Genomic DNA, 19,025 nt, shown 5'->3' with positions numbered 1-19,025 from the left:
TTAGAGTCATACGTACTGAATATTTATTCCTTGGTTTGGTACATATTAGCGCCTACCATTTAGTCTTAGTAACAAAAGTACCAGTACGTGTTACATTGTCAGAGATATCAGAATGGTTTTCGCTTATAACTTTCGAGTCGTTTGTTTTCGGGACAAGGATCCTTCCCTCAAATTGATATATTTGTCCTTCTCCACTATCCTGGAAATTTTCTAACATCATCACGGAATTACGCCGGTGTCGGCACCTATAACTTTGACGCTCTGTAGCATCGTTGGATAACGTTTCCGGACATGGGTTCCTGTGCAAAACTTAATCTATTAAGTCCCCTCTACAACCCGTAGAAGACCGTCACAGAAATTGTGAAACATCCTGTATAGGTCTATGGTTCAAACATTGCGATATTTATCTGCATTATACACTGATCAGCCTGAACATTATGATCACCGACTTACTGTCGAGACGAAGCCATCTAGGCGGCAGCAAGACCACCTGGCGAGGAATGACTGCTAAATGGTTCAAATGGCTCGGAGCACTATGGGACTTAACATTTTAGGTCATCAGTCCCCTAGAACTTAGAACTACTTAAACCTAACTAACCTAAGGACATCACACACATCCATGCCCGAGGCAGGATTCGAACCTGCGACCGTAGCAGTCCCGTGGTTCCAGACTGCAGCGCCTAGAACCGCACGGCCACCGAGGAATGACTGCTAGTCAAACACATGCAAGATGCTTGTAGTATCAGTGATGTGCTGTCCATAGGTAGAATTGAGAATGTGGGCGATCTATCTGAGTTTGACCGAGGGCAAATTGTGTTGGCCCAGACGCTCGCCATGGAATTTCGGGAACTGCACGACTTGCCGGGTATACGAAGAGTGCTGCGGTGAGTATCTTCAACACGTGGCAAAACCAAGGTAAAACCACGTCCAGTCGTAGTGGGGTTCGGCGGCCAACCCTCATGTCTGTCGTTGTAGACCAGGGAGACTGATAAAACACGACAGGTGACGAACTGTAGTGGATCTAGCATCAGACATTAATGCTGGGCAGAGTACGAGAGTATTTGAACACAAAGTGCACCGAACACTCCTAACGATGGGCCTCTACAACCGACGACCCATGCATGTGCCAATCTTAACTCTATGACATCGGCAACTACGACTGAAAAGAGCATGCGAATATCGGCACTGCACGTTGCCGCAGTGGCAGGCAGCTGCATGGTCTGATTCTGATACCGAGCGCCGAGGGGTTTCGAATCCGCGCCTGACGGCATGGACCTCGATAACCACTTGAGGTTGCGCAGCAGTAGCGCCACAAGCCGTGGCTGCACGTGCTCCTGGCCCCGAGTCTAGCGTGGGGGCGCCACTGTGAAGCATGTGGTCCCAGCGGCCAATAGGGACATACTCTGTTGTGTATTCAGGCGGCTGCGTCTCACTGAGCGAGGCAGTCTGCTATTCGCGTTGATTCAGTTGACATCTCGCTTACAGACATCGTGTTTATGTTGTGTTTGCTTACTTCCCTTTACGAATCGTCGTTGTTTTGATCTCGTGAGGTTGTCTTTTGTGACCCCGTGGTTTAGTACTTTGTTGCTGATCTCGGTGTCTTGCTCGGTTGTCTGTCGTCGTGCTTGTCCTTTCATTACCGTTCGTCCTTCTTGTTTGTTCACGGGCCGTTCCCGCCGGTTCAAATGGCTCTAAAGACTATGGGACTTAACATCTGAGGTCATCAGTCCCCTAGACTTAGAACTAATTAAACCTAACTAACCTAAGGATCTGCCACACAGCCATGCCCGAGGCAGGATTCGAACCTGCCACTGTAGTAGCAGCGCGGTTCCGGACTGAACCTCCTAGAACCGCTCGGTCACAGCGGCCAGCGCCGCTCCCGTCGGTCCCGCCGTGTTTTCGTTAGCGGCAACCCCGCGAGAGTCCCTGTCGCAGTTACAAAACTGATGAATCCTGATACCTTCTTCATCATGTCAATGGGAGGGTGCGAATCCGTCCTCTTCCAAGGGAACAGCTCCTTGACACCTGTAGTATGGGATGGAGACAAGTGAGGGCGGCTCAATTATGCTCTGGGGAACATTCACGGGGACACCCATGGATCCAGTGCAGGTGGCGGAAGAGCCAAGGAGTATTGTACAGTGGTTGCGGACCATGTACACCCCTTCATGACGATCATGTTCCCCGACGATAATGGCATGTTTCAACAAGATAATGCGCCATATCACAAGGCTAGAGGTGTGATGGAGTGATTCGAGCAACGAGCAACACAGTGGCGAGTTCTAATTGACGTGCTGGCACCCCAACTAGCCAGATCTGAACCAGATCGAACAACTCTGGAATGTGATTGAACGTGGCGTCGAGCTCATCGCCCCCTCCCAGGAATTTACGGGAATTAGGTGACTTGTGTGTGCAGATGTGTTGCCGACTCCCTCCAATGACCTACCAAGGCCTCATTGTTTCCATGCCAGGATGAGTCGCCAAAGGTAAACATATCGGCTATCAGGTAGGTGGTCATAATGTTCTGGCTCATCAGTGTATGTGTTTCCATCAAGTTAAATAAATGACAAAATAATATTTATTGAATAAATTGTAAAAAGATATACAAGGTTATTAAAATAGTCAGATCACAAGATGAAAAAATGATGACGTGAAGTGCTGTTGGCGGACTTCACAGGAGATAGGCAGAGGCACAGCCACAGACTCTGCGCTACCGCGGCCGCAGCCTGAGGTTGACTCCGTTCATCGGCCTGAGGACGAGCTCGCCGATCAGCTTGAGGTCCTCCAGCCTGTCCACCGTCTCCACGCGGAAGTTGCGCAGCACGTACGACAGCACCGACTTCTCCTCCAGGATGGCGAACTTCTGGCCTGAGAATTCCGACAGACACAGCACAGTTCACTACAGACTAAACAGTTGCTGCTGGCTGATAGAAACACTAATGACTAACATCTAGTCTGTTCCCTTATGTTAGAAGTCATCATACACTTAAGATTAAACTATAGAAGCTCTTAAGCTATGTCCTGTATGTACGTATTTAATACTATCTGATTCAATGTATCCAGAGAGGGCTATGTAACGCGGAATACACAACTAGACGCAACGAGAGGCCGACAATCAAGTACAGTCACATTAACGTGACCACCTGTCAAAAGTCTCAATTGCCAGCTTTTACAGAGCGTACCGCAGCGAGGCGAGCAGGAAGAGAGTAGGTGACGTTGTGGAAGATACTGACAAGGATGTGGAGGTATGCTGGCTCCGGTGCCGTCGCCATTTGCTCTAGGTTTTTCGGTTGAGGATCCATGGCACAAACAGCCCGGTCGATGTAATCCTACAGATTCTCGACTGGGTTTAAATCCGGGGAGTTTGTTGGCCAGGGAATATGGTAAACTGATCCTGTTTCTCATCGAACCACACACGTACACTGCGAGTTGTCCTGCTGGTGGACGCCAACAAACCGAGGAAAAACAAATTGCATGTGGGGGTGGACATGGTTCGTAAGGATAGATCCATCGTGCCTCTCAGAACGACGAAATCATCCAGGCAGCGCCCTCTGTCCTGGAAGCTTCCGAAGATAGTTGCAGGATGTTCACTTTCAGGCATTTCGCGCTGTACACGACAGTGGCCACCTGTATGGTGCAGCACAAAACGTGCTTCATCTGGAAAGGTCGCCTGTCGCCACTCAGTGGACGTCACGTTGCGATACTGGTGTTCAAATTCAAGCTATTGGCGACGGTTAACAACAGTCAGCTTGGGTGCATGAGCCAGGCGCTTGCTGCCGAGGTACACAAGCAGCAATGTTCACTGATCGGTCGTTGAGGAGGCACTGTTGGTAGTCCCTTGGTTCATTCAGATGGTCACTTACTCATCAATCGCTCGTCTGCTCGCCCGTACATATCGCCGCAGCCATCGTTCGTCTTTGACATCTATGGCCTGTTGCGCACCAGAGTTGCCCCAGTACCAGTTTCGGAGAGCATTGCGTAGAGTGGTTGTAAAAAATCGCATGAAACCAGCGAACGGAATCACTCATGAGTTGAAAAGTGCTAGACAAATGACTGTCCGTAGAAAGTTAAAAATAACTGGGTATAATGGCCGAGCGTAAGCCATATATTTCTGTAGTCAGTGCTAAACGACCCTTCAGGGCCGGGGGAGCGGCGTGCTGGCTTCAACCCTCTTCATATCTGCATCCAGTAATGTCTATGGGCTGAGGATGACACGATTGTCGGTCGTTACCTCTGGGCCTTCGGATGGAGTTGGTGTATATTCTATACCATGAGGTCTTTTATATAATGTAGTACTCCTTTGGAAGTTATTAACAGTCGAACACTAAGGAGAAATGCCCAGCTACCAAGCATCCTAAATAAAGGTTACAATAGAGAAAACTAATAATTATATCAACAGAATCACTCATCCAGTATATTTTCACCTATGTGAATGTTAAGTGGGCCTCCACTGTTCCCAATTTTAAGCACTTCGTCAAAATCCTAGGACCCCACAGACTCCAGCTCACTCCTGTATCCATTACTTTCTCTCACACGTGTTCTGTACGAACTCTTAACGTTAGCAAACCCCCTCATACACCTGGGATATCTTCACTTGTCCTGTATTTGGTTGAAATCTGACCCTTTAAAGAAAGTGTATAATCTGCTTTCTTTGGATAACCATTCCCCTTTATATTGTGTCTCTCAAAAGCATAATATATTCTACTGTCTCGGAAACTTCATGACACTTTCTATTCGGGCGCAGTTATGTTCCGGCATCTGTAAGTCCTTTTTCTTTGCCTTAGTCGTCATCAGTGTTTATCCACTTTTTTTCGAGGCTAATCATTAGGACTGTTGCATATAAGCTGTTTTTATTGAGGACGGTGGTACAGGCACGTTGTTTGAACATCCAAGCTGAAAACTTCTCTAGGGAGAAAGGCTTCAACAAGCGTATAGAGAGACCTGCCCCGTCAATAAGGTGTTTGCAGTTAAAGAGGAAATTAGAAAAAATGCCCGCAGCCTTCGAATACTTTAAAAGTGTCGAAGCGGGTATAAAACAGGAGTTAGTGTAGGGAGATGACAAGAAACAATAAACATAGGATTTGTCTTAAGCTAAGTAGAAGAAAGGGTTCTATCCATGTATGGGAACATGCGGCGCGCATTTCGCTTTCCGTCAAAATGACAGACTCCTGTATCCATGTTGGTCTAGAGCCCTTTATTTCCGTTATCCAGTCGGCACTCTAAGTAGTATAACACATAATGAAATGGGTCAAGAAACTTGAATTCATAAAACTGGAGATCCACTTATGCTTTAACTCGTTGATAGCGACTAGTTTGTTCATATAACTTTTTTCAATTTTTTTGTCTTTTCGCTTCAGTGTCTACCGCATACCCTGTGATAAAAGAGAGCGCACATGTTCTCATTTCTTTTCTTTTTATACAGTCAGTTTTCTTTCTCACCTCCTCCTTGTGTGTATATGTATGAGCATGCGTAACTGGGAGATTACGAGTTATATGAAGTTCACCCCAGTGAGATCAGAGGTCTTCGTAGACTCGTAGGCTTGTGCTGCCAACATAACCTTTAGACCGCTTGAGGATTTTGCATTTTATTTAGTGGTGGTGGTGGTTAGTGTTTAACGTCCCGTCGACAACGAGGTCATTAGAGACGGAGCGCAAGCTCGGATTAGGGACGGATTGGGAAGGAAATCGGCCGTGCCCTTTCAAAGGAACCGTCCCGGCATTTGCCTGAAACGATTTAGGGATATCACGGAAAACCTAAATCAGGATGGCTGGAGACGGGATTGAACCGTCGTCCTCCCGAATGCGAGTCAAGTGTGCTAACCACTGCGCCACCTCGCTCGGTTTTTATTTAGTGAGATTGTATACCGCAGGAAGAGTTTTATTTACATTTTTGTTTGATAAATCCTTTTTGTGATCAACAGACCGTTGTGAATAATCTCACCCAGCATTTCACCTCGGTTGTCCCTTCCATTCACCTTGAGAGCCCTCAAAAATAGAACAATTTAATGGCGAATATAAAAAGAAACTTTGATTTTGTGTGAAATAAATAGCCGATTGAACAGCCCGCGACATTATTTTCCGCTACTACCTGTAGACCCGGTGAGTACTCAGTCGGTTCCTATTGTCTCTATCTGTTGTAGATCACACATAGATTTCATAATAATCAGTTTACTCGGCCTTCCTCAGAAGGACATCTATTACCTGTGTTTCAATTTCAAGGCAAATAACTGCTTGCACAAGGGCCAGAGGTGGACCATCGCGTAGTTGACTTGCTGAATCTGTGAAGCTCTTCCTCTTGTATAAGAAATAATTTTTTTTTAAAAATTGTAATTTGTTTGTAAATTTACATCTACTAATTTCTGACCAATTCGGATAACTCCTTAGTGGTGCGAAGGTTTTTTCTTCATTTTCTTTCCCATGTAGAATGTACATAGATTGTGCAGAGCTGCTCGTACATTGTACCCATGTTTTCTATCTCCCTTCGAACAGTCATTGAACTGCTGGTAGCACTATGGAGCTCACGAGAGATTCCTTGCGTTGATTCCATGTAAAGATATACAATCATCCTCCACAATACTCGAATGCTCCCTATCTGTGACTGTATGAGCACTTCCTCGTCTTGGTTAGCTGTGGTTGTTTCTCGTTCTCTCATTTCTCAAGCACGCCACCGTCAACTTCAGTGGTTTTAAATGTTCCTGATGAATTTGTTACCCAGTTGGAATTGACTGACTAGTCCACGTTCGAAATCACTGAGCTCGCCTGACCGATCCATTCAGCTGTTACTGAAACAGAAAACACAATATCCTCTGGCTTCTTTTATCTTGGTGAGTCAGTCCCTCGTCTCATCTGGTGGTCAATCCCGCATTACACAGGGGTGTCCGGATACTTCTGATCAATGTATCTGCATCTGATTTCCCCATCCGGCATCTTCGAGAAGCACTTGCTAAAGGGCAGGATCTCCGGAAAAAATGCAACGTGATTAAAATGAAAAGTTACATTACTTCATTTTCAAGAGGGAGGCCCTTTCAGACATTTTAGTCTCTGTCGACCAAATTACTTGAGAGTCTGATAAATACACAGTGAAATATTAGAAATCTATCTCATGTTAATTCTATAGTCACATCCTATAAACCTATTATAACAGCATTTTTCAAGCGATTTAATGGAATTTTTTAAATTATATTATTGTACCTCGTTCCTATAGCAATATTGCACATGTGATTCTGTGAGAACACAGTAATATCGCGACATCTACTATGAGAGACTTTTTTAAAAACAGTTTATTGACACTATTACATAGCTTGCGCATGAAAGTTAAACAACATTTAGGCTATATTCAGTTAACTACCAAAAGTAATTACTGACACATAATTATATGGTCGTAATACAGCTGCTGCCCACTTACCTATACAGTTTCGAGGCCCCGCGCTGAAGGGTACGTAGGCGTAAGGGTGTCTGCCCTGCACCCTCTCCGGCAGGAAGTTGTCCGGGTCGAAGCGATCAGGGTCCGGCCAGTGGTCGGGGTCGCGGTGAGTCTGGCGTATGTTCAGGAGTATTGTACAGCCCTCAGGAACAGTGTAGCCTCCTGTGAGGCCAGCGAATTGCATTCGTTACATGGAATTGAGCTCTTTACAGTACTGGCATGATGCTTACATTCAGCAGATAAGACTAACAGTTAATGCTGGTCGTTCAATGTCTCTAATTGACTCCTAATTAAAATGAAGTCAACTGTAAAAGTAAACTTAAAACGTTACTGTAATAACTTTACAAACTCTATACGTACTGCATGCCTGAGGCAGATCAATGACTTCACCTTATTCACTATACACTGATAAGCCAAAACATTACTACCACTGCCCAACGTGGTTGCCACTTGGAAGCGGTGCGGGCGAAGCTGGAACAAAAATATGTAAAAGCAACTGACACGGACGGAGGATCGCCCTGATGAAGATATGGGCTGCAAATGGGGATATACGTTGTGATTAGCAGGCTTGACAGATTATTATTACGCAGAGCCTGTGAACGAGTATCTCAAAAACGGCGAAGCAAGTCGAATGTCCACGTGCCCCTGTCGCGAGCATCTACGGAAACAGGTAGAACAACAGTCCACGACTCTTCACAGAACTTGAGCTTCTGAGGCTTGTTTGCTGCAAAGAGTATGATAGATAGTGATATGAGGCATCTCTGCCGAAAGAGCACCATGCTGGCGCACACACAAGTGTTTCGGAGCTCACCATTCATCATAATTTGCTGAAAATGTAGCTCCGCAGCACACCACCCCTACAAATTCACATGTTGACCGATCAACATCGTCAGTTACGGTTGCAGTGGGCAGGGGACCATCGGGACCCGACCGTCGATCAATGGACACGTGTCGGCTTTTCGGATGAATCACATTTTTGATACACTCGGAGTAGGTATTAAAATCCATAGAGAAGAAATAAAAACTTTGAGATTCGCCGATGACATTGTAATTCTGTCAGAGACAGCAAATGACCAGGAAGAGCAGTTGAACGGAATGGACAGTGTCTTGAAAAGAGGATATAAGATGAACGTCAATAAAAGCAAAACGAGGATAATGGAATGTAGTCGAATTAAGTCGGGTGATACTGAGGGAATTAGATCAGGAAATGAGTCACTTAAAGTAGTAAAGTAATTTTGCTATTTGGGGAGCAAAATAACTTATGATGGTCGAAGTAGAGAGGATATAAAATGTAGACTGGCAATGGCAAGGAAAGCGTTTCTGAAGAAGAGAAATTTGTTAACATCGAGTATAGATTTAAGTGTCAGGAAGTCGTTTCTGAAAGTATTTGTATGGAGTGTAGCCATGCATGGAAGTGAAACATGGACGATAAATAGTTTGGACAAGAAGAGAATAGAAGCTTTCGAAATGTGGTGTTACAGAAGAATGCTGAAGATTAGATGGGTAGATCACATAACTAATGAGAAGGTATTGAATAGAATTGGGGAGAAGAGGAGTTTGTGGCACAACTTGACAAGAAGAAGGGACTGGTTGGTAGGACATGTTCTGAGGCATCAAGGGATCATCCAATTTAGTATTCGAGGGCAGCGTGGAGGGTAAAAATCGTAGAGGGAGACCAAGAGATGAATACACCAAGCATATTCAGAAGGATGTAAGTTGCAGTAAGTATTGGGAGATGAAGAAGCTTACACAGGATAGAGTAGCAGGAGAGCTGCATCAAACCAGTCTCAGGACTGAAGACCACAACTACAACAACGTCTAAGGTCGTCTCCACAAACGCCGTCATCGAGGTGAACGGTTCGAAACGTGCATCGCGGCACGGACGCAGACTTGTGGGAGATAGGGGAGACATTGCGTAGGACCTGTGCTAGTAATCGAAGACACGCTGACAGCTGCGAATTATCTGCATCCCTTCATACTTGGTGTCTTCCCAATGGCGATCCCATTTTTCAGCAGTATAATGGTCCGTGTGTCGGAGCTAGAACCGTGCTACAGTGGTTTGAGGATCATTATAGGAAACTGACATCTATGTCTCGACGACAAAATTCGCCTGGTGTAAACCCTACGCAACTCGTCAAGGTCGCTATCACAACGTACGAAAATCAGCGGCCCGTTAATTACGCAAGTGGCATGACCTGTGCCCAGACATCTAAAGCCACATATCTCCACAAACCTACCGACAAAATTTCGGATCCCTGATACGCAGATTCAGTGATGTATTTAGTTCCAAAGACGGAAAAACAAGCTATGAAGAATCATTGTGTAATGGCTGTGCGAAATCCAGCGACTCCACAAATGTAAGATTATTTCTCTCTCGTTCTTAATCCTGTTTTATATTTTGAAGCAGGACGTATTTTAGCCTTTTATTCTCATCATCTGGTTCTTCATACTTAAATTGTCGATATGTATTAGACCATAAACTGGCAAGGAGTCAAATTTGTATCAACACTAGATGAGTTTGCAGAGAGAGGTTGTCTGAATGCTGTGGAAGACCAACGACAATCGTACAATGAAGACAATGTGGTATACTTACCAACTTCAATCTCCTTCGTCACTCGGCGACTGACGCCAGGCACACTTGGGTAGAGCCTCAGAGCTTCCTTGATGACCATCTCGAGGTACTTCATGTTGTTCAGGTCATGAGTAGTTGGACGTCTGTTAGGATTGTCTTGAAATATGTCGTCCTGCTCAGCGAAGATTTTCTCCTACAGGAAGCAAACAGCATTGGTAAGAAGCGATACAGAACGACTCACAACTAACAATATTTAACCCTCACTCTCTCTCACACACACTCTCTCTCCCTCTCTGTCACACACACACACACACACACACACACACACACACACACGCACACACTCTCGCGCGCGCTCGAACGCTAATGAAGACAAAACAAGAAGCTCATGAATTATTATTTTGGATTATATCATCACAGCAATTACACGGCTGTATCTCCATTAGCTTCCATCTTCATATTCCATCCAAAATTTCGATCGACATTGTTAGAATTACTCGAATGTGATTGAAAACCAGCGACAGTTGACAATGAAACACTTGCTGCGATGATTTTGAAATGAAACGTACAGAGAAGGATAGGAAGAGATTTTAACTCACCTGGATGTCAGGATGGTGTCCAAGCAGAACCAGAACCCACGACATGGCAACCGACGTCGTGTCGTGACCCTTGAGAACACAGATAGAAACGTAGATGCGTCAAACCGGATTATTGCAATGATAATGGAACTAGAGATCCTTGCGAGTTTGTGGAACAGTTAACGAAAAACAGCAATGCCGCTGCAGCTCGGAAGCATTCAATACACTGGACTTTTTTTTAAGTTTCTTATTTAATCTATTTCAAATATGTTAAAACACATGAAAAGATTACTGACTGTTCAAAACTTATATCACATTATTAAGATATTTCAATCTGCTTAGGCCGGTCGCGGTGGCCGTGCGGTTCTAGGCGCTTCAGTCCGGAACCGCGTGACTGCTACGGTCGCAGGTTCGAATCCTGCCTCGGGCGTGGATGTGTGTGATGTGCTTAGGTTAGTTAGGTTTAAGTAGTTCTAAGTTCTAGGGGACTGATGACCTCAGATGTTATGAAGTCCCATAGTGCTCAGAGCCATTTGAACCAGCCAATCTGCTTAGACAGTGAATCTTCAACAGAGGAAACAGAACAGAACGTTCTTAAAATAACTTCACCGAATGAGATGGCGCAGTGATTAACTCACTTGGTGTTCCATATTTGCTCACATTTCTGTAGTCATCCTTCTTTTGACTTCTTCGAAGCAGCCTGGTGCCAACTGTTTCAGTAGCATGGAAGTTGTTCCCTGACATTTTAACACACGTCCTACCATCTTATCGCTTTTTCTAGTTAGTGTTTAGCGTAAAGTTCCTCGCTCACCGATTCAGCGGAGGATCTTTTCTTATCTGGGTTACATTTCCTCGAAATAGGATACGATCCACTCATCGTCCAAACCGCGCGTGTGTGCTCAGTCTTTCGGAAGTCCTCCGTTGCCGAGAGGCTAAATGCTCTAAAATAGCTGCCAATTGATTTTGTGTCATAAGGCTCCCTCTATAATCGGTACTTCAGAGAAAAAGACATGGCGTGAATGACAGTTAGGAAGTAGATGAGAGTATCCAGAAAGCTTCTGTCTACTCGATGGCGATAATTTAAACTGGAAGGACCTTTTTGTAGGCCTTACATGTACTGAAGTTCAGCCTCTTTAACGCATACCCTAGAGCGACTAAAGTCTAAGAAAGTTATCTTTAATTGTGAATGGTGAAACAAGAGTACACGTAGATCGTGGCTTACTGGATACTACGAATGACATGTTCCTAGATAGACCCTAAAGTTTTCACCATTACTTGTTCATTATTTCACCCGCAGCAAAGATAGTTAAAGTGGAAAACGGAGACTTGCACTATGAATGGAATTAATTTTGCAGTCTATCACTCCCTATTAAGGGCTAAGTAGGTCACCTCGGTTGTCAAAGGAAGGCAAATGCATACCACCTCCAACAGGACCACTTCTAGTAATAGCTCTGTGATATTCAATCCAAATTTGGTTTGTGGAGAACCATGCTGTATAATCAGTCCAACATCTAGCAAGCAGCTTCATCGATAAAGATCCTAGTCTTAATTTTCACACTATATTTACGCTGCTCTTAAAATACAGATAAAAAAATCCAAGTTACTGAGTGAGGAGCGGTAATACCTATTCACACATTATAGTGGCAAATTAATATACATTACTCTGCCTTAAAATTATGTTTGGCTCTCACTGAGGATGGTTACCTTAAAATATAAATCTGTAGTCACGTACCCAATGCGGAAAACCAGCACCAGTGAGGAAACTTGTTTTTAAATTATTGGAAGTATCGTTTCTCCTCAACAATTTGTTCTGTTCTGTGGACATATTTTAGTTACTACTGGCATGTGAGTGTGGATGAACACTTTACTGTGTTTTGTTATTAAGTCTCAGAATTATTCATTACTAAATCTAATCATCCTCTAATCCACAGTGTGGCAGCTCAGAACTGTATCAAGTGTGTTACTTCTGTAAGCTAACACTGTGCGATCGCATATAATCCAGATAGTACGAGGATCACGGTACTAAGAAATAAATGGAAGATATTATGATTTCTTGGATGGAACTCACTTTCATATACAGTACTTTAAAGGATGTCACTGTCGTCTTTTAATGTTAAAATCACTTATTACAAAATCCAATATTGTAGTTCCAGTCTACATTGTCATCTTCAGATGAAACTATTTCATGCTTTAGAACTTCTGATAGTATTTGAATTTCACATGTGCTAAAGTACGGAATTGTTGTGCTTCAAAATTGGCCGAATGAGTTTAATTCCCATATCTAGTTATAAGTAAAGGAATTTTTACAGTTAAAGGTGACAAAGATACCTTATAGAATTTTTAGGTATCCGCCGGTCTTGTCTCAACAACATTTCTACAGACGGATTAGTTGCCGTTTTCTAGTCATTCCTGATGACTGGTGCTCTGCTTTGGTTCGCCCCCTATACTGGGTGGACAATTGATCATGACCGAGCCACATATCTCATGAAATAAGCCTCAAACGAAAAAACTATAAAGAACGAAATTTGTCTAGCTTGAAGGGGGAAACCAGATGGCACTATGATTGGCCCGCTAGATGGAGCTTCCATAGATCAAACGGATATCAACTGCGTTTTTTTAAATACACACCTCCATTTTTATTACATATTCGTGTAGTACGTAAAGAAATATGAATGTTTTAGTTGGACCACTTTTATCGCTTTGTGATAGATAGAGCTGTAATAGTCACAAACATATGGCTCACAATTTTAGACGAACTTTTGGTAACAGGTAGGATTTTTAAATTAAAATACAGAACGTAGGTACGTTTGAAAATTTTATCTCGGTTGTTCCAATGTACCTTTGTGAGCGTATCAAATCTGAGAACGCATGCTGTTACAGCGAGATTACCTGTAAATACCACATTAATGCAATAAATTCTCAAAATGGTGTCCGTCAACCTCGATGCATTTGGCAATACGTGTAACGACATTCCTCTCAACAGCGAGTAGTTCGCCTTCCGTAACGTTCGCACATGCATTGACAATGCGCTGACGCATGTTGTCAGGCGTTGTAGGTGGATCACGATAGCAAATATCCTTCAACTTTCCCTACAGAAAGAGATCCGGGGACGTCAGATCCGGTGAACGTGCGGGACATGGTATGGTGCTTCGACGATCAATCCACCTGTCATGATATATGCTATTCAATACCGCTTCAACCGCCCACGAGATCCATCATGTTGGAAGTACATCGCCATTCTGTCACGCGGTGAAACATCTTGTGGTAACTTCGGTAAAACTTTACGTAGTAAATCAGCATACATTGCACCATTTAGATTGCCATCGATAAAATGGGGGCCAATTATCCTTCCTCCCATAATGCCGCACCATACATTAGCCCGCCAAGGTCGCTGATGTTCCACCTGTCGCAGCCATCGTGGATTTTCCGTTGCCCAATAGTGCATATTACGCCAGTTTACGTTATCGCTGTTGGTGTATGACGCTTCGTCGCTAAATAGAAAGCGTGCAAAAAATCTGTCACCGTCCCGTAACTTCTCTTGTGCCCAGTGGCAGAACTGTACACGACGTTCAAATTCGTCGCTATGCAATTCCTGGTGCATAGAAATATGGTACGGATGCAATCGATGTTGATGTAGCATTCTCAACACCGATGCTTGTGGGATTCCCGATTCTTGCGCAATTTGTCTGCTACTGATGTGCGGATTAGTCGCGACAGCAGCTAAAACACCTACTTGGGCATCATTTGTTGCAGGTCGTGGTTGACGTTTCTCATGTGGCTGAATACTTCCTGTTTCCTTAAATACCGTAACTATCCGGCGAACGGTCCGGACACTTGGATGATGTCGTCCAGGATACCGAGCAGCATACATAGCATTTTGATCAAAATAGCCATACATCAACACGATATCGACCTTTTCCACCATTCGTAAACGGTTCATTTTAACCATTTTAACACGGGTAATGTATCACGAAGCAAATACCGTCCGTACTGACGGAATGTTTCGTGCTACCACGTACTTATACGTTTGTGACCATTACAGCGCCATCCATCACAAAGCGAAAAAAGTCGTCCAACTAAAAAATTCATATTTCTTTACGTACGACACGAATATGTAATAAAAATGGCGGTTCCTATTTAAAAAAAAAAACGCAGTTGATATCAGTTTGACCTATGGCAGCGCCATGTAGCGGGCCAACCACAGCGCCATCTGGTTTCCCCCTTCAAGCTAGACGACTTTCGTTCTTTGTAGTTTTTTCTTTTGATGCTTATTTCGTGAGATATTTGGCCCGGTCACTATCAATGGACTACCCTGTATGTTCTCCGTTACACCCTCAGGCAATCGCCTCCTATTACTGTCCGTGTGGCTGATCCAATGAGTGGCGGCGGTGGTGGGGGTAGCGGTGCCCAGCTCTGAATTGCGGTCTCCTGTTTCCGTGCTACTGCTGTGGACATCACTGCATGGGAAGGTTTTATTGTTGAAGGCTCAATGCAAGGTGCAGTGCCTAAATGAGATGTAAGCTGCCATCTTTATTAATTAGACCTCTTGGACTCTAATTTCAATGGCTTTAATCACTCACTCCCAGATGGAGAAAGCTTGCCAAAGTATCTTCTTGGTGTTGTTGTGGTTTATACTGTAGTTGGCCATGTTCGTTTGATGGTGTGGCGTAATTCAATGTGATGCCTACGTACACGGCACCTCTCTTTCACCATGTATATAATTTTCCAATTTTTGCTCTGCCACACTTGCAGGCGATTTGCTAGACCCCTGATTTGAGAAAGCCTACTTAACGCTTTACTGGACCTAATAGTTTCAAGGTCCATCCATATTTCCTCCCATTGCTGTAAGGCATACCTTGGGGAAACTGTTTGTCCAAAAGAAGATAGATGAATACAGTTGCTACAGTGAGGTACGCCACACCACCAAATGAGCTGTTGTGCAGAACATAGCATAAAAACTGACCCTACCGAAGACTGCAGCAAAACTGAGTTACATAGTTTTTCTTCTCACTGGATTGGGTGATTAAAGAGGTCACCAATTTTAGGGTCCAACTTGGTCTACAAATGAGTCAGGCATGGAACCCTGCACGGGGTATAAAAAAAGAAAAGCGTTCGTGTATAGCGAGGTCAGGATCCGATAGCGATAGCTGAGACGCAGGAGGGTCGAGTTTGGAGCAGGTGTACTATCCCAATCATCATCACCACCACCCACAATGGCGACCAAAAAAGATATCAGTATTGTTACACACATCTCTTTCCCAAATCGTCCCCTAAAGGATGTAAAATCTGCAATAAAGAGTCCAACCAAATCGCAAACATTAATCCCCGCCGATAAATAAAATATGTATCAGTACCAGTGATTTAATTAATTTAGATTACAGTTTCCTATGTTGAAATGGATGTTCACCCAAAAAGAAGGCTCTTCGAAAGAAAGCTGTCATTAATCGGGAGCGAATGAACGCTCTGTGAGTCATAAACCGGGCTGGGACAAGTTTATATGCCAACTAGCTCTGCAGATGACGAAGAAATTGAAGAAATGTATGATGAGATAAATGAAATTATTCAGGTAGTGAAGGGAGATGAAAATTTAATAGTCATGGGAGACTGGAATTCGAGAGTAGGAAAAGGAAGAGAAGGAAACATAGTAGGTGAAAATGGATTGGGGTTAAGAAATGAAAGAGGAAGCCGTCTGGTAGAATTTTGCACAGAGCATAACTTAATCATAGCTAACACTTGGTTCAAGAACCATAAAGAAGGTTGTATACATGGACGACTCCTGGAGATACTGGAAGGTTTCAGATAGATTATATAATGGTAAGACAGAGATTTAGGAACCAGGTTTCAAATTGTAAGACATTTCCAGGGACAGATGTGGACTCTGACCACAATCTATTGGTTATGAACTGTAGATTAAAACTGAAGAAATTGCAAAAAGGTGGGAATTTAAGGAATCGGACCTGGATAAACTGACAGAACCAGAGGTTGTACAGAGTTATAGGGAGAGCATAAGGGAACAATTGACAGGAATGGGGGAAAGAAGTACAGTAGAAGAAGGATGGGTTGCTCTGAGGGATGAAGTAGTGAAGGCAGCAGAGGATCAAGTAGGTAAAAAGACGAGGGCTAGTAGAAATCCTTGGGTAACAGAAGAAATATTGAATATAATTGATGAAAGGAGAAAATATAAAAACGCAGTAAATGAAGCAGGCAAAATGGAATACAAACGTCTCAAAAATGAGATCGACAGGAAGTGCAAAATGGCTTAGCAGGGATGGCTAGAGGACAAATGTAAGTATGTAGAGGCTTATCTCACTAGGGGTAAGATAGATACTGCCTACAGGAAAATTAAAGAGACCTTTGGGGAAAAGAGAACCACTTGCATGAATATCAAGAGCTCAGATGGAAACCCAGTTCTAAGCAAAGAAGGGAAAGCAGAAAGGTGGAAGGAGTATATAGAGGGTCTATACAGGGACGATGTTCTTGAGGACAATATTATGGAAATGAAAGAGAATGTAGATGATGATGAAATAGGAGATACGATACTGCGTGAAGAGTTTGACAGAGCACTGAAAGACCTGAGTCGAAAGAAGGCCCCGGAGTAGAGAACATTCCATTGGAACTACTGACGACCTTGGGGGAGCCAGTCCTGACAAAACTCTACGATATGGCGAGCAAGATGTATGAGACAGGCGAAATACCCACAGACTTCAAGAAGAATATAATAATTCCAAAACTCTACCATCTGGTGAGCAAGATGTACGAGACAGGCAAAACACCCTCAGACTTCAAGAAGAATATAATAATTCCAATCCCAAAGAAAGCAAGTGTTGACAGTTGTGAAAATTATCGATCTCTCAGTTAAATAAGTCACAGCTGCAAAATACTAACGCGGATTATTTACAACGAATGGAAAAACTGGTAGAAGCCGACCTCGGGGAAGATCAGTTTGGATTCCGTAGAAATGTTGGAACACGTGAGGCAATACTGACCTTACGACTTATCTTAGAAGAAAGATCAAGGAAAGGCAAACCTAAGCTTCTAGCATTTGTAGACTTAGAGAAAGCTTTTGACAATGTTGACTGGAATACTCTCTTTCAAATTCTAAAGGTGGTAGGGGTAAAATACAGGGAGCGAAAGGCTATTTACAATTTGTACAGAAACCAGGTGGCAGTTATAAGAGTCGAGGGGCATGAAAGGGAAGCAGTGGTTGGGAAGGGAGCGAGACAGGGTTGTAGCCTCTCCCCGATATTATTCAATCTGTATATTGAGCAAGCAGTAAAGAAAACAAAAGAAAAATTTGGAGTAGGTATTAAAATCCAGGGAGAAGAAATTAAAACTTAGAGGTTCGCCGATGATATTGTAATTCTGTCAGAGACAGCAAAGGAATTGGAAGAGCAGTTGAACGGAATGGACAGTATCTTGAAAGGAGGATATAAGATGAACATCAACAAAAGCAAAACGAGGATAATGTAATGTAGTCTAATTAAGTCGGGTGATGCTGAGGGAATTAGATTAGGAAATGAGACACTTAAAGTAGTAAAGGAGTTTTGCTATTTGGGGAGCAAAATAACTGATGATGGTCGAAGTAGAGAGGATATAAAATGTAGACTAGCAATGGCAAGGAAAGCGTTTCTGAAGAAGAGAAATTTGTTAACATCGAGTATAGATTTAAGTGTCAGGAAGTCGTTTCTGAAAGTATTTGTATGGAGTGTAGCCATGTATGGAAGTGAAACATGGACAATAAATAGTTTGGACAAGAAGAGAATGGAAGCTTTCGAAATGTGGTGTTACAGAAGAATGTTGAAGATTAGGTGGGTAGATCACGTAACTAATGAGGAGGCATTGAATAGGATTGGGGAGAAGAGAAGTTTGTGGCACAACGTGACTAGAAGAAGGGATCGGTTGGTAGGACATGTCCTGAGGCATCAAGGGATCACAAATTTAGCATTGGAGGGCAGCGTGGAAGGTAAAAATCGTAGAGGGAGACCAAGAGATGAATACACTAAGCAGATTCAAAAGGATGTAGGCTGCAGTAGGTACTGGGAGATGAAGGAGCTTGCACAGGATAGATTAGCATGGAGAGCTGCATCAAACCAGTTTCGGGACTGAAGACCACAACAACAACAATCCTGCAGCAACAGTGACAAAAACTGTCGAATAATTTTGTAGCAAGATTCAGTAATTTGAAGCTTCATTCAGAAGACCTACCTGTAGTTAGTGGTTCAGTATGCTTCCAACTTCGGCCATAAATGCAAACGCATGGTCTTGTAGTGCTTTCTCTTTTCACAATCTAACCCTTTGGCAACTACACTGCGACTTACTTGAATATAATTGCTTATCCTAACATGTGTTCTCTTGAATCATACTCAGTATTCCAATTCTAGGCATGCCAAAGCGTTTGCTTACCATTATTAAGCTTTGGCAAACCATTTATCACCCATTTTAATGTAATAAACTG

At 43.4% G+C, this 19,025-nt stretch overlaps 1 protein-coding gene across 2 annotated transcripts in view; it reads right to left on the bottom strand.

Annotated features, from left to right (window-relative positions):
• Nucleotides 1–2,557: 2,557 nt before the first annotated feature.
• LOC124709110 (cytochrome P450 4C1-like) overlaps nt 2,558–19,025 on the bottom strand; it is a 73,350-nt gene continuing 56,882 nt past the window's right edge. Inside the window, exons 9-12 of one of the 2 annotated variants that reach the window (XM_047240761.1) lie at nt 10,592–10,660; nt 10,014–10,185; nt 7,403–7,582; nt 2,558–2,865 (exon numbers count right to left, since the gene is read on the bottom strand). In XM_047240761.1, coding sequence (XP_047096717.1) covers nt 2,708–2,865; nt 7,403–7,582; nt 10,014–10,185; nt 10,592–10,660 — 579 coding nt within the window. In that variant the 3' untranslated portion in view covers nt 2,558–2,707. The remainder of the gene's footprint in view (nt 2,866–7,402; nt 7,583–10,013; nt 10,186–10,591; nt 10,661–19,025) is intronic. The other variant, XM_047240762.1, reaches the window with a different exon arrangement.

This window comes from Schistocerca piceifrons, chromosome 7 (genome assembly GCF_021461385.2).
Source record: "Schistocerca piceifrons isolate TAMUIC-IGC-003096 chromosome 7, iqSchPice1.1, whole genome shotgun sequence".
Lineage (NCBI taxonomy): Eukaryota > Metazoa > Arthropoda > Insecta > Orthoptera > Acrididae > Schistocerca > Schistocerca piceifrons.
This window is presented reverse-complemented; position numbering and strand designations above follow the sequence as displayed.